The 13,931-nt window shown below is 39.3% G+C and overlaps 2 protein-coding genes across 8 annotated transcripts in view; one reads left to right on the top strand and one right to left on the bottom strand.

The window, feature by feature from the left end:
- The window catches only part of LOC149845874 (serine/threonine-protein kinase ATG1a-like), a 95,701-nt gene extending 94,376 nt beyond the window's left edge, over positions 1-1,325 (top strand). Inside the window, exons 12-13 of the mRNA XM_089996058.1 lie at positions 15-85; positions 727-1,325. Coding sequence (XP_089852184.1) covers positions 15-85; positions 727-981 — 326 coding nt within the window. The 3' untranslated portion in view covers positions 982-1,325. The remainder of the gene's footprint in view (positions 1-14; positions 86-726) is intronic.
- Positions 1,326-1,992: 667 nt separating this feature from the next.
- Positions 1,993-13,931, bottom strand: part of LOC149845872 (protein LATE ELONGATED HYPOCOTYL-like) — a 79,551-nt gene continuing 67,612 nt past the window's right edge. For 4 of the 7 annotated variants that reach the window (XM_089996050.1, XM_089996051.1, XM_089996055.1 and 1 more), the window contains 2 exons: positions 3,057-4,397; positions 1,993-2,540 (listed from right to left, as the gene is read on the bottom strand). In XM_089996050.1, coding sequence (XP_089852176.1) covers positions 2,163-2,540; positions 3,057-4,397 — 1,719 coding nt within the window. In that variant the 3' untranslated portion in view covers positions 1,993-2,162. The remainder of the gene's footprint in view (positions 2,541-3,056; positions 4,398-13,931) is intronic. The other 3 variants (XM_089996054.1, XM_089996053.1, XM_089996057.1) reach the window with 1 other exon arrangement.

The following is a 13,931-nucleotide window of genomic DNA, read 5'->3' as shown; positions in this document are numbered from 1 at the left end:
TTTATGATTGATAGGTAGCACTGAGATGCCTGATGCAATGGAAACTATATTCCAGGCAGCACTGACAGCAGGAAAAAATGGTGCTGTAAGTATTTTTTTTGTCCGTCTTTATTCTATCTAGTGGTAGGTTTGAAAAGAAATGATGATCTTATTTGTTTCCAGCTTTAGTATTTGATCTTTTTGAATTTGTTGTACACAAGGTCTAAAACTTGCAATGTCACAGTATTAGTTCCCTAAATATGTGGAATTTTGCACCAATGGAATGATAGTCCATGAGCATATTCTATGAATTTTTCAATGTAATCCTACCTGCATGCTCCCAATAGATTTTGGCATTTGGTAGAATGAGTTTCATAAGAAACATAAGATCCATTAAAGGATAATTCTAGGCATGGTGAAGTTCATTGCAAGTGCTTTCATTTCTTGGTATCATTTTCTTGATCTAGATATCTTGATTGACCATAGCATAATAATAAAAAAGGGCAGGGATATTGTTTTGTTTACGGGCAGAAACTGTAACGAAAACTTTAGCTTTTGCTTTCATTCAAAAACTAGACCAGGTCCATCACTACAGCACATGCCTATGAATAATTTCCAGGCATATAAAAAATGTATCTATTGGCATTGATAAACCAAGCATATAAGGGCTTTGTTCATTGTATTTTTGACACCATTCATTCCTTGGTGTGAATAAAATATTTATTTGGCCATGATTTTCCTATTCAGGTTGATGAGCTCATGGGAAACAGGAGCGGTGCAGCTGCAGCATACTCAAAAGCTACCATTTTGCTTTCATTTATCTTGACTGAAGCCGCATCGCTACCACTGAATCCACCGTTTAAATTGGATGCTTCTGAGCGGCAACGGCTTCAGAGATATTTTGTTTACTTAAAAGCCCATCAGAATCTGTCCATAAGGCAACAAACGTTTACATCTTCTAAGCAGCTTCAAGGGACCTGTGACCAAAGAACTAAAGAGTAACTTATAAACCGACTGTTTAGGTATCTTCTTTGTGAAGGTAGGAAGCCTTCCTGGACAATAACTGATCTATAACAATCCTAGCTTGGTTAAATTCATTCACTAATCCCCAATCCATGGTCGGAAAATACTAATGACAAGTTCCAGAATCCAGATGCATTCTATCTGGAGTTTCAAAGCAATATCCCCTTATGCAATTAAAGGGGTTTCACTATCAGTTAAGTTCTTAGTGTAAATAAATCGCTGTAAATAAAAAATGAGCTTATTCTTTGTTTGGACATGTAAATGCAAGCGGAACATGTAAAATGTACAGTATAGTGTGAATAAAGTCTAGCAGTGATCTCTTTCACAGCGGTCGTTTTCTTTTGATGCCTCTTTACTGATGGAAGTAATTTATGAAAAATGTGGATGTAGAATGTTGCAGCTCGACATGGCATGTAGGTCTAACAGGATGTACAGGCCTGACATGTGGACCTTATAGGGTTGGGTGGAATGGTTGTCTGGATTTGGTTTACTGAACTTCAGATCTCAACCAGTCAACCTCACCGTCTGCAAACACTGCTTCAGCTTTAGTGAGAGAGCGTTCATGTTTTATATTCTGAATTTATGCTAGGCATTCTGTTGAGGAGCATGTTTTGCCTAGTGTCTTCGTGTGATCATACTTCCATTGTGTAAAGCAAACATACCCACCATAGGTTTGCTAAACTCATCACTTAGCCAAGATTAACAGAGGATAAGCTTGAACCTGCTGCTGGTGGAGCTCTTTGATTGCACGAAGAAAATAACCAAAGTGAGTGAAAACTGTCAGAGAAAAACAGTGAAGCACGCTCCAGCCAAGCCAGTGGTAACATCTTACATAGAAAGAATGTGAGGATTCTTGCTCTGTCCATCCAACCTTTAGGCTGGTTGATTTCTTGTATTGATATTATGGAAAGCAGTAGCCCTCTCTCTCTCTCTGCACACACACACACACACACACACACACACACACACACACACACACACACACACACGTGCGCGAGGGAGACTAGAAGAACCTTTCGAAATTTAAAGATACACGAGTTGGTCCATATAGATAGTATGTCCATAGAAGTCTATGATACAAAATGTCAGAGTCCATGCGCTGAGCTACACAAGGAAACAAAATATAAATACTTTTCCTCACCTTACTGAGGTGGCAGTAGCTAGGATGAGCAATGCATCTCTCCTGCCGAACCTGAAATAGGCATAATGACCGCATCATCAGCTTCCCCTTCAACACGGATCCTCTTCAGCCCTTTCTCAGTGCCTCTGCTGCCATCCACCATCACCATGCTCTCAGCCTCCACTGAGCACCTCTTGTAAGGCTTGAAACCCATTCGACGACCCTTTAACTTGCCACCAATCAATACACTTTTCTCTCCTTCCATCATAGAAGTACTCCAGCTTTCCGTCTTATTCTCAGTGTCTTTTGTAGCTTCGTCACTGTTATTGTCGTGCCCCTTGTTTTGAAGAACGTCTCTTGGAGAGAAGCTCTGGGGTAGGACTTGTCTGGAAAACAATGCTTGGAAGGCAAGACGTCCCTGGGAAAGACAAGGAAATAAAGAAATGCATGAAAATTAATATTTTAGATACTCACAGTTAACTGAAACATTACGATGGCAGGTTCGGTCCATAAGGAATCCAACCATTTGAATCTACCTGGTTTGAACTGACACACTAATGCTAAATCACAATTAACCGAACCATTGTGATGGTAGGTTTGTTCCACAAGGACTACAACCGTTTGAATTCGCTCGGTGTGAACTCTTAGACACTTGAAATGCTAAATACAAACAGTACTGTCATAATAACTCCTGCCACATTGGAACCAGACAATATCCAGCTTATGGTTGAGCCTGATCTCATCCCAGATTAGGTTGAACTGGATTGTACGGCCCCATTTGTAAAACATTGTCAAATCAAATTTTCAAGTATTCAAATTGTAGCTGGAGAATAAGAATTTTAGAGAGCACCCTGGCGAAAGGCTGCGGATGGGTTGCTAATATCAGGGAATCGACTGTGTAGGAGAGACAAACATAAAAATCACTAGTTACAACCTCTTCAGAAACCTCTTTCCAAGATTCATTGTTGTTTCCCACATTCCTAGACCGTCTGTTTGTAAGATCTCCGGAAGGATGGATGAAATCCAGTGCCTTGGATGCTCCCTTAATATCTTCATGCATGATGTATGTTTCCACCTCACTGCTTGAAGTTGTGTTGGACCCACAAGAAGAATGATCTTGCTGCTTCCTGGCATTTGTCATGCTGATTTCATGGAAGTCAGAAGCGAGGAGCTTCCTCGGTTCATGAGACGCCGATTTTGGTTTTGAATCCGCAGGGCCTCCATTAGCACTTGCATCCGAGTCCAAAGGGCATGCAGTTTCAATCATTTGTGATAATTCAGGTTCAAGAGGAGTTTGTTTTTTCCTTTCTTTGGGATCAGAAGTGAGACAGGGGGATCCATCCATTGCAGGAATAGTAGTTGTAGAGGGTGGCACAGAAAAGGGGAAACTAATATTGGGATGGCAAAGTGGCAAAAGGCCCTGAGAAGCCCACCATGCTGAAGCAGCAGTTACAGTTGCAGCAGCCACTGCTGCTAAATTTGGCCATGGTTCCGCATAAGAAATTCCATTGGCAGTTAGTTTGGAGATTTCATCTGGACAAGCTTCCTTGTCCGACATACATGGCCAGCATGAAGCTGCAAAATTTGCTGCGGCATGTGCAGCAGGATTCTGTAGAAGGCTTGATACAATAAAATTTGATAAAGTGGAACTAACATAAGCTGCAGCTGACTTAAGTGCTTCTGGGTTGGTTTGTAATGGATTGAAGGGAGGGTGCAACATGGGGAATGTAGGGTAAATTGCAGGAGGTATCAGGTTTGTGTGAAATTCCTTTGCTGCAGCAAGGCTACCATGATTTGTTGCATTAGGACATTGAATTTCCAATGATTTTGCAGTATTTATGTCAACAACATGCACTGGTACATGCCTAGGGTAACTTTGTGCCGAGGGAACATGAACTTTTTGTAACATTTCAAGCTCCCCAAGCTTTTCTGGTTCATCTACTTCAGTTTCTGTGTCAAAATTTCCTGTGGAATGAATGGTAAAACTTTCTGAGTCTAACTGTATGACGTTTCCAACCTCCAAATTAATGACATTGCTGCATTGAACATCAAATTTCTGACACATTTGATCCTTTGATTCACTTTTTGGTGGCATGAATTCCCTAAATTCACCTGGGCTTGAGATTGCGGATGTTCTGCTCATGGAGTTGTCAATGTTGCTCTCGGCAGAAAGGGAGGCACATGGAGCTTCATGAAAGAGAGCAAGGACTTCAGGATACCTACTCTCTTTCAGATATTCTTTTCTAATAGGAGATGCCTCATTCTCAGTATATCCCTGAATCGAAAATCAAAATGACAAACCGGAAAGTATCAGTCACAAGCTTTGATGGAAAAAAGCAAATCAATCGAGAGAAAAGCTGTATTTTGGCCCACGATATTTGTGCATTCAATATTAACATCATGGCAGAGTCCATCAGTTGCCCTTCGTCCTCCTATCTTTATATGTTGGATTTGCTGTATGTTAGCACAGGTACAGCTGCATGTCATGATGACCTCAGCGAGTATTTAATGCTTTCTCGCTCTTGTAAGAAACTTTGTGGGAGTTCAATCATTACTGTAAAACTTGTCATGGCAAGTTGGCCTTAATCCTAATCATATGGTGGCTACGATAACTAATTCAAGTTCATAGTTCACTAAATAAGCAATATAATGCTGGGTGTTCAAGAACCATGCAACAAGTCTGTCCTATTACCAGGTTATAAAAAATGACCATATACATTTTTTACCTATCGTGCCCCACCACAGGAGAATGTTATGACCCATTATTGGTCCATGTTAGAGATCCATTATGCAATCATTGTGGATCAATAGTTCATGTCCAACTTCAGTATTGAACATGATGAGCCTGAAAATACTTTGGTCTGCTGAAGCTTGTTTGCTTTGTCAGTGCTAGACTACCCATCGTGTAACATAAGGCTATGTTTGATGCATTTTCATGTACTAGTCCAAATGCTTTCTCGGAACAAACTATTGGGAAGGGGGCTCGTGGAAAAGAGTAGACTGAACGCAAAAACACAAAGTGTTTACGTCAAACCAATGCACTCCTCTCGAAATGGGACGGCACGGCCGTAGGGGACTGTGAAATCAACAAACGACGGATGCGGTGGATACACGAAACATCGTCCGCCGCATCCTTTTTTGTATGTAATTTCGGTTCCACCCACTCACCCCCCTGTTACGAAAAGAACAGAGATGGGGGGAACCAATTTTAAAAAAAATTGTTAACCCCCCCCCCCCTTACTCTCTCTCTCTCTCTCAAACTCTCGTTGCCTGTCCCTTGAGAGTCGCTCGCTGCCTCTCTTTCCCCGACGCCAGAATGAACAGAAGCAGCCGACCCCTTTCCTCCCCTCGGTCTCTCTGCACTTCCGTGAACATCCCTCCGACGAGCGCCATCCCTCCGATGTATGTATCTCTCATGCTCTCTCTATTGTTGTAGGTGCTCTCCCTTCCTCTATCTCTCTCTCATGGAATAAACCTTAACCCTAATCTGATTTCAGGGTTAGAGTTTGTTCAATCCATGGTTGTCAGTCGAGGAAGGGGGAGCGGGAAGCGTGGCACTTTCAAAATTTTAGGAAGCGGGAAGCGTGAGACGATTTAAAAGCGAATCAAGAATCGTCTCGGAAGCGACCTAGGAAGCGAAAAAAAAGTAAAATAAAAATTTAAAAAAAATGAAAAGATGGGAGAAGCGAGGGGAAAGTGCACTTCCCCAAAAAAAATCAGCGCTTCCAAGCGCGTTTCGGAAGGGCGACGTTTCACGCTTCCGAAACGCGCTTTGGGGAAGCGTGCTTCCCCACTAGGCTAGGCACTTCCAGTAACTCTGGTTCAATCCACTTTTTTTCGTATTCTTAGGGTTTTTTGGGGAATCAATGCTATTTTTTAGGATTAGGGTGCTCTCCCTTCCTCTCCCTCTCTCTTTCTCATGGATAGAATTAATCGTAACCCGGTTTTAGGGTTAGGGTTTGTTCTATCCGATTTATATTTAGTATGCTAAGGGGTTTTTGCTCTTTAAATGCTATTTTTGCAATCTATTGAGACAATGCATGCTAAATCCAATAGATTTTAGGGATTTTGTATCTTAAACCTTGTTTTTCATGAATATATTTTAAGGATTTTGTATCTTAAACCCTGTTTTTTTTATTTTTTGAGTGAATGCATGCTAGATCAGTTATATTTTTTTCGAATAAGCCTAGATTTTAGGGATTTTGTAAGTAGATTTTAGGAATTTGTAGATTTTTGTGCATATCATCATTCTTTATGGTGTATGTGTAGTTTGGTTGTATGTTTTCTCTGGAAGATATTTGTTAGAGAACACTGATCAAAACATGGAGGATGATTATATGCCATACTTGTAGATAATGTGATACAGATTGCAAAACACGCCTTGAATTTGAACCTTGCTTTCTGTGCTGAACATGAACCTCCTACTCATGTTAAATAGAGGCTAGTTAATTAGGTACCCACCCAACCTGGCGGGCTTGGCCCTATCTCCACCATCAAATAGAGGCTAGTTAATTACTGTCTTTGGGTGGAAGGGAAATGAACATATCAAGCATGAATTCTTTCCAACTAATCTGTGCTTATGTATTGATGTGCTTATGAATGCAGAGTGCAAGATGAAATTGTTCTAAAAGTATACAAAATTGTATGGGTATTTGATTCTAGATTTTATATCAAAGGAGACAAAATTGTTCTAAAAGTGTTGATAAAATAGTATGATTATTCCAGATGTATTGATGTAAATATTCCACATGTATTGATGTAAATTTCCGTCCACATGTATTGATGTAAATATTCCATCCTGGATTTTATCTTGATTTGGCTTTGAATCATGTTGTTATAGAGATTCTTCTGAGTATCTATCATGCATTGTAGACATCAGGACATTTTTCTGTCAGTCTTTATTAAGCTTATCTTCAAATCTGTTGGCATTGAATTTCTTTGAAATTTTCTTGTTCATAGTTGGTATTCTATGAGGTTTTGTTCTGCTACAAACTTGATAGCCTCGAGCTAATGAAGTGGGAATTTCTGTGCAACTTTTTTTGGTTTTCGGTTAAGTGCTCATAGTTGAATGAGTGCCTAATAATTTAAATTCGGAAAGGGAAACAAATAAGGGGATATTGAAAAATCCTAGAGTATCCCATACTTATTAGTTATGGACATGCATAGCATGGTAAAATTGGTGTGTTTTACACGTTGTGGACACCTTCCCCAAGGGTTTTCGAAAAAAGCAAGGTTTTTTCACTTAAAATATGTTTTTAAAATGGATTCGGATTTTGAGAGTGTGGGGACCGTTCTTCAAGATAAAGAGTCTTTCCTCCTCCGATAAGCAGGGATTAGCCAAACCAGGAATCCTCGATCTTCGTTTTGGGGAAGCCACATTGGAGGGTTTCATACCTTCATAGATGTGTCCTAAAAGAAAACAGAGTTCGGAAGCGAGAGCCACTGAAACTCGAGAAAAATACAAAAAGATAGCAAATATAAAAACGTTGGATCAATATAAACTTTAAAAATACGTAAATAAAAACAAATACGAAAAGAAATAGGAACCAAGTCTCACCTCGGGCTTAGGTAGCCCTTTCTACGACGTTGACGAGCACAGGAGAGCACGAACAGCACCTCGGCTAGGTGCGGACTCCAAAGGTAATGAGACTAGGTTGATCTGGACCCAAAGCTAGGTCGACTAGGCTAGACTTCGCAGAGGCTTCAGTAGAGTATGAGCGCAAATTCTTAAACTTCCAGATCCTCTAAATAGGGGAGAGTATGTCCCTATTTATAGGTTTTTTAGGCAGATCCAAATACGTTTCATGCGTATCCGGGATCCATCTAGATGGATGGTTGAGACTACGATAGGTTTGAATGGATGATTTAGATTAGGATAGGGTTTTGTTTCCTTGGAGGTATTTCTAGTTTAAGGCAAGAAATTTCGGAATGGATGGCTTTCCATTCTGGTTTTTGGAAGGCTTATTTGTCCCTAGGGCATGCAAAACGGTAGCTGACGATGAGTTGGCCTCAGGGTACGTTGATAACAAGTTGCGGTGATGACTAGCACTGATGACAACTTTAGCGCTAACGATAAGTTAAATGTCGTTAGACCTAGGCTGCGATGACAACTCAGGGTGTCGTCAAGGGATGGTGACATTATATCACCAAAATGGAAAGTCCTCTGATGACACTTTAAGGACAGTGACGACATTTCATGGATGATAATGATAGCAAAGGATCGTTGACGACAATTCAATGAGGTCTAACGATATTATAACTTGTAGTTAGAGGCTGAAAAACTGTTTTGGTTATAACTTTTGATTCTGATGTTCGATTGAGGTGATTTTTGGTTCACTGAAAAGCTGAGAACCTCCTTTTCAACTTTTCTTTTGGTCAAAATCTAAACGAGGTAGTTTTGAGGGCAAAAAATCTGATTGAGGATATCTTTGCTTTGGAGGGAGATGGGATTTTAGAGATAAAACATCTTGGTCAAAATTGGGTGTCTACAGATGCCCCTCTTTGTTGTTGAGCGTGAGAAGTTTGATCGATGACAAAAGTAGACACACCAGCCTTTGAGTAGAGCGAAAGATCAACTATGACAAAGTATTTTCAAAAAGAGATCTTTGACAAAAGACATAGACAACTTGATTGTTAATATTAGCTAAAGACGTGTACATAGCTTAATATGAGGGTCTCCCTGATGCTTGACACTTGATAGGCAGGGAGGTCTGACCAAAACGATGGATTGCAGACTAAGCTAGTACCTTGTTTCACACGAGGGCTTTCCATTAAACTCAGTGTTGTGAGTGGGAAGTCTTGCCTAAACATGATCAGACGAAGACGGAACAAGTGTCGTGTTGCTAAAAATCGCATGAAAGACGGCTTATGATTTTGATAAAGACAAAGACTTTTTTTTTTAAAAAGATAAAGACATAGACAAGCTTTTTGCGGCAAAAACATCGAGAAGACTGAGACAATTTTTTACTTTTGACAGGATAGAATAGAAGGTGCCTTTTTAGAAATGCACCTTTAGAAATAGAATTGGGTTTAGGACGGTTTATACACTTGTCAAATGGGTTTTGGATTGCTCCATCAATCCGTAAGACAACCTATGGACCTAATGCCCATCTATCTACAGGGTGATCCTAAGATAGGAATCATCCTAAGATAGAACTGGGTAGGCTTTTCTTAATAGGATATAGGACAATTAGGTTCCTAAGAGCTATGTTAGCTGTAAAGAAAACTTGTTAGTAACATGAAAAAAATGCATATGACATGACATGATGAAATGCTCTGATTTGATCCATTTCGATCAAGGTGATCCCGAAGTAAGTTCTTAAGACAAACTTACTGACACATGAAAGATCAAATTTTGGGATAACAATGCATAAGACACTTGGCATTAGCTTGCTTGTAGTTGATATCAACATTTTTGAACAAAAAATTACTATGTTAACAAAATGCATTTCTAGATGTTCCTCACTCCCTGTCTTAATGATCAACCATTCAAGGTGGGAGAGTCGACCAACCAACAGTCTTAAGACAAAGCAAGAACCTTGTTTCACATAAGGGTCTCTCTGGCGTAATGAGTAGCCGTGCAAAGTGAGAGGTCTTGTCCATGACCATCCATCGGTCTCAAGACGAAACAAACATGACAAAATGCAGCCAGACAAAGACATTTTTAAAAGATTGACTCAAAATGACATTTCTTGCAAAAGCTATGATAATGATCCGTGTATTATGAAAAACCCAATTTGGATAAAAATTTTAAAGATTGTAGAAAATTTTTGTTAAAACAATCCTGCCATAGGACCAACTTATAGACCTTTGTGGGTCAAATGAGACGACATAAATGAATGGCTATAATATAAATGCTATTGGTGAGACCATCTGTAATACACGTGATTTTTATCGAATAAATAAACTCGAATCATTATTTTAATTTTGATTCCAATTGGATCTGGGATGCATCGTATTGCGGATCCTTGCATCGAAGATGTATGGGTCAAGGTATATTTGGGTAGATCCATAGCAATTTTGGATCCAAAGTTTCACCTCCTGGTAACAAAGAGAATAGATTTGGATTGTTGGATCCAGATGGGCGTATTTGAGCCCATGGATCTAATGGATCGAGGATCCATACCACATCAAGGCCCATTAGGGGTATTTTAAAGCTCATAATAATTTGAATCCTTAGATGGATCCAAATTGCCCAACTGGGTGGATCCATTAAGGTTTTGGGTCATGGGTCCTCGTGGTGGCCAAACCGAAATCGTACCCAATTAGGGTGTAAATAAAAAAATAAAAAATAAGATAATAATAATAATAACATAATAATAATTATAATTATAAATAAATATATATGGATCCGCAGTTGGATCCGTATGGGTCCAAACAGCGAACCCAAACCACAGAAGGATCGCGGGTCACGGACCTGATCGAACCGAGCCCGCACCCCACTGGTGCGATAAATACAGAAAGCAAAGGTATAAGGGGTTCATTTTGAACCCTAACGCAGAGAAAGAATCGAAGGTTTTAGAGGAGGGTTTGCGCAACCACCAAGAGAGGGGTGGTAACCGACCCCCCCCCCCTTCCGTTTTTGGGCTCCCTTCCATTTTCATGCCTCATCTCTCTCCCCATCTCCTTCCATTTATCCGCCTCTCTTCCTCCCTCACTCTCTCGTTCTTCCTCCCTCTCGTCCTCCCTTTCACGACAGAGGAGCATGGGTGGCCGACTGCACCTCCAACCACGACTCAACAAAGGGGGAAAACACCAATCAAGGTAGGGATTTACTGTTTTTTTTCTTTTCGGGATACCATGTTTTCGAGTTTATAATGTGGGTATCCTCTGTGATTAGGAGTACGCTCTCCGGTAGCAAGGTACAGTGGGTTGCCGTAGAACCCAAATCAAAAAAGGGGTTTTAATGGCTGCCGTAAACCCCAAACCGACAAATTTTGGGGGTTTCGGTTGCTATGAACCCCAAATCAAAAGAAGAGTTTTAATGGTTGTCGTAAACCCCAAATTGACAGATTTGAGGATTTCGGCTGCTATGGACCCCAAATAAAAAAATGAAAAGCATATGGCGATGTCGGTATTGCTCATATTTCTGAAATGTATAGGTGTACACGAAATAGTTGCAGGATATTATCTCTTTTGAAAATATCATTATTTTATGGTGATATCACGTCAGGTATGTGTTTGAGAGAAGGTTCATGTCGATTATAGTTGAGTTACCACGAGTGGATTCAAATTTAACCGGTGTGAAAGTTTGATTTCTATGATGTAACATTTAGTTGTCTTGTTATTCATATTTTGTCTCTGTTCAAAATCGGTTATTGATTGCAATATATTTCAATTTTCAACTTAGAATTATTACGGAATATTTGTGAATGATAATGTCTCAGAACTAGTATTGGAGACTTGCACTGGGGATAAAGTTAGGATTTATAATTTCAGATTAAAGGTTTTGAATGCATGCACATAATCATACACTGTATACAATGTATTGCCATGCCCTCGTGTCCTAGCTTTGTGAAACATCTGTTTTGTATGAAGTGGGTCTGTGTTGTGTCATGTATCAGTGTCCATGTCTATATGGCTACTATCTATAGAGATTGTAAATTGGATATTTATCCAGCCTTGGACTAACAATGTTTGTAAGTTTTCATTCTCCAAGATTTCCAGGCTAATTCATTAACAAGGATTCCTGCTCATCCTTGATCCAAACACACCCTAAATTCTTGATTGATTAACATATATATTTGCTTGATTAAGAGAGTCCATATTGCTCTTTTTGTTTCTTTCATATTTTCTACAAGTACGGATATGTCCTAGTCCCCCTACAATTGCCAAAAACACCAATTAGTAATTTTTTTAGTTTCTTTATGAGCGTCTCATATTGAGGTTATGCTTGCTTTTGGACATAGTGGGTATTCCTGCTGCATACTAAGTTGGTCTTCCAGCTGCATATCATGTTGATATTAAGTCGCATCTTAAGATGATCTTAGATCACATATTCGGTTGTTATTAAACTGCGCATGATGCTGGTGTTCAACTGCATAGTTAACGGCTTATTAGGAACACACAAATGCCTATTAAAGTTGCATAAATCCTGATGTCCAAAAATACACATCAAGTTGCATACATCCTGGAATGTTCGAACATCATTAAGATGGATATTAGTTAGAATGGTCAATTGCAAAAATGATTGGAGAAGAGGGTTGACCGCTTAACTGAGCCTACGAGCCGGTTTACTGTAGACACCTAAGTGTTAGGTTAGGGTGTTGGGGGGGGGGGGGGTCACATAATTGCTCTCGAAACTATGAGATAAATTCACATGTAAAAGGTAATATATAACAAACTTTCGCATGATTGGTTTAAAGGTACATGGGTTTTCGTGCTTAACGGTTTAAAAATATCGGAGCACTCTGGGTGGGTACGCAGAATTAAATGAATAAAGATTAGTTAATTAGACCAAGTTAAGGCATGAATGGTTGGTGATCTACTACTCCGGTGGTATGATTTCAAATTGTAAAGAAATCTAGCGCTCTTTGGCTTATGGGTTTAGGTCAGGGAAGATCCTGACTCAATCGGGTAATACAAATTAATAAGTTAGCAACCCACTCAGACTCAGGCTTACCTTGGAGAGAGTAGGTGATACACAACTCCGGGGACATGTGTTTCTTGCTTAGAACGGAAATGGCTCGTTGGTCCTCAGTTCTCGGAGTTAGGGGACCCTGACTACCAATGTGTCCTAGGTGATAGCTCCACGTTCTTTTGCATAAGTTAGGGTTGCATCCTATTGTTTTGGGCCTTTGGGAGGTTCTCTCGGATATTCAACCGCTCCCTTAGGATTTCAGTTTCAATTAGAACATTCGAGTTAATAAAACACCAATGCATAGTAAACCCCCGAGTGTTCTCTTCTGTTACGGTTGTCTTGGTCTGCGAGATAATTAAAGAAAAACACTAACTAAAAACATCTTGTGTACATCAGTTCAGCAGGAAGTTGGCGGGTTTGCACTTTAGCACATTAATAGTTACTTTTAGCATGTGGTTATTTAAATTAGCATGAAATAAATTATGTATATCTGTGCTATTGATCATACATGCTAGTTAGTTTCTTAGAATTTGTTGTTGTAGTGATTTAGTTTATGTTATTTACTTTCTCTTTTTATGCTCAATATCATGCTATTCACACACATTACATACTTGTCACATGATATACCTGTAAAATCACAGTATTTTCCTACTTATACTGGTTGTAGTCTAATTCCAATTATATTACTATTTTTTAGGTGAAGAGTAGAGTATTATGAGCAACTGCTGGATGGAGTGCTGATCGAGATGATTGATTTATTGTGTTCTTGGGTCATCGAATGATAAATATTAATTATTGTTATTCATGTTATTTAAGACTCTGATTTCATAATTAATTGAAATAAAATGAATGTTATTGCTTTGACTACTCTTGTAATGTGCTTGGTTGCTTAACCCAACGAAGTAATTTGTTTTCGCTGTTATAAAAAAAAATCCTCAAAAATTTGGGTTAAAATTTTGGGCGTTACATCATCAAACATGATGTTAAAGAACTTCATGACAAACAAATGACAAGGCAAAGATGACATTTATGAATGACAATGGTGCATGATATAATGCTAAGTGCCATGATAAGACTTATGAAATGCAATGTGCATGATGACCTAAGTCTAAAAATGATGCTCCAATTTGTTTTAAGAAAAAAGAACTGCCCTTTGCTTAAAATGTTGAGAACAAGTTTTGAAAAAAAAAATCATCTGATTGGATGATTGCCATGGAAAGTGTTGTAGAC

This window comes from Nuphar pumila, chromosome 2 (genome assembly GCF_984573655.1).
Source record: "Nuphar pumila chromosome 2, dmNupPumi1.hap1.1, whole genome shotgun sequence".
Lineage (NCBI taxonomy): Eukaryota > Viridiplantae > Streptophyta > Magnoliopsida > Nymphaeales > Nymphaeaceae > Nuphar > Nuphar pumila.
Note: the sequence above shows the minus strand (reverse complement) of the source record. Positions and strands in the feature narration are given on the sequence as shown.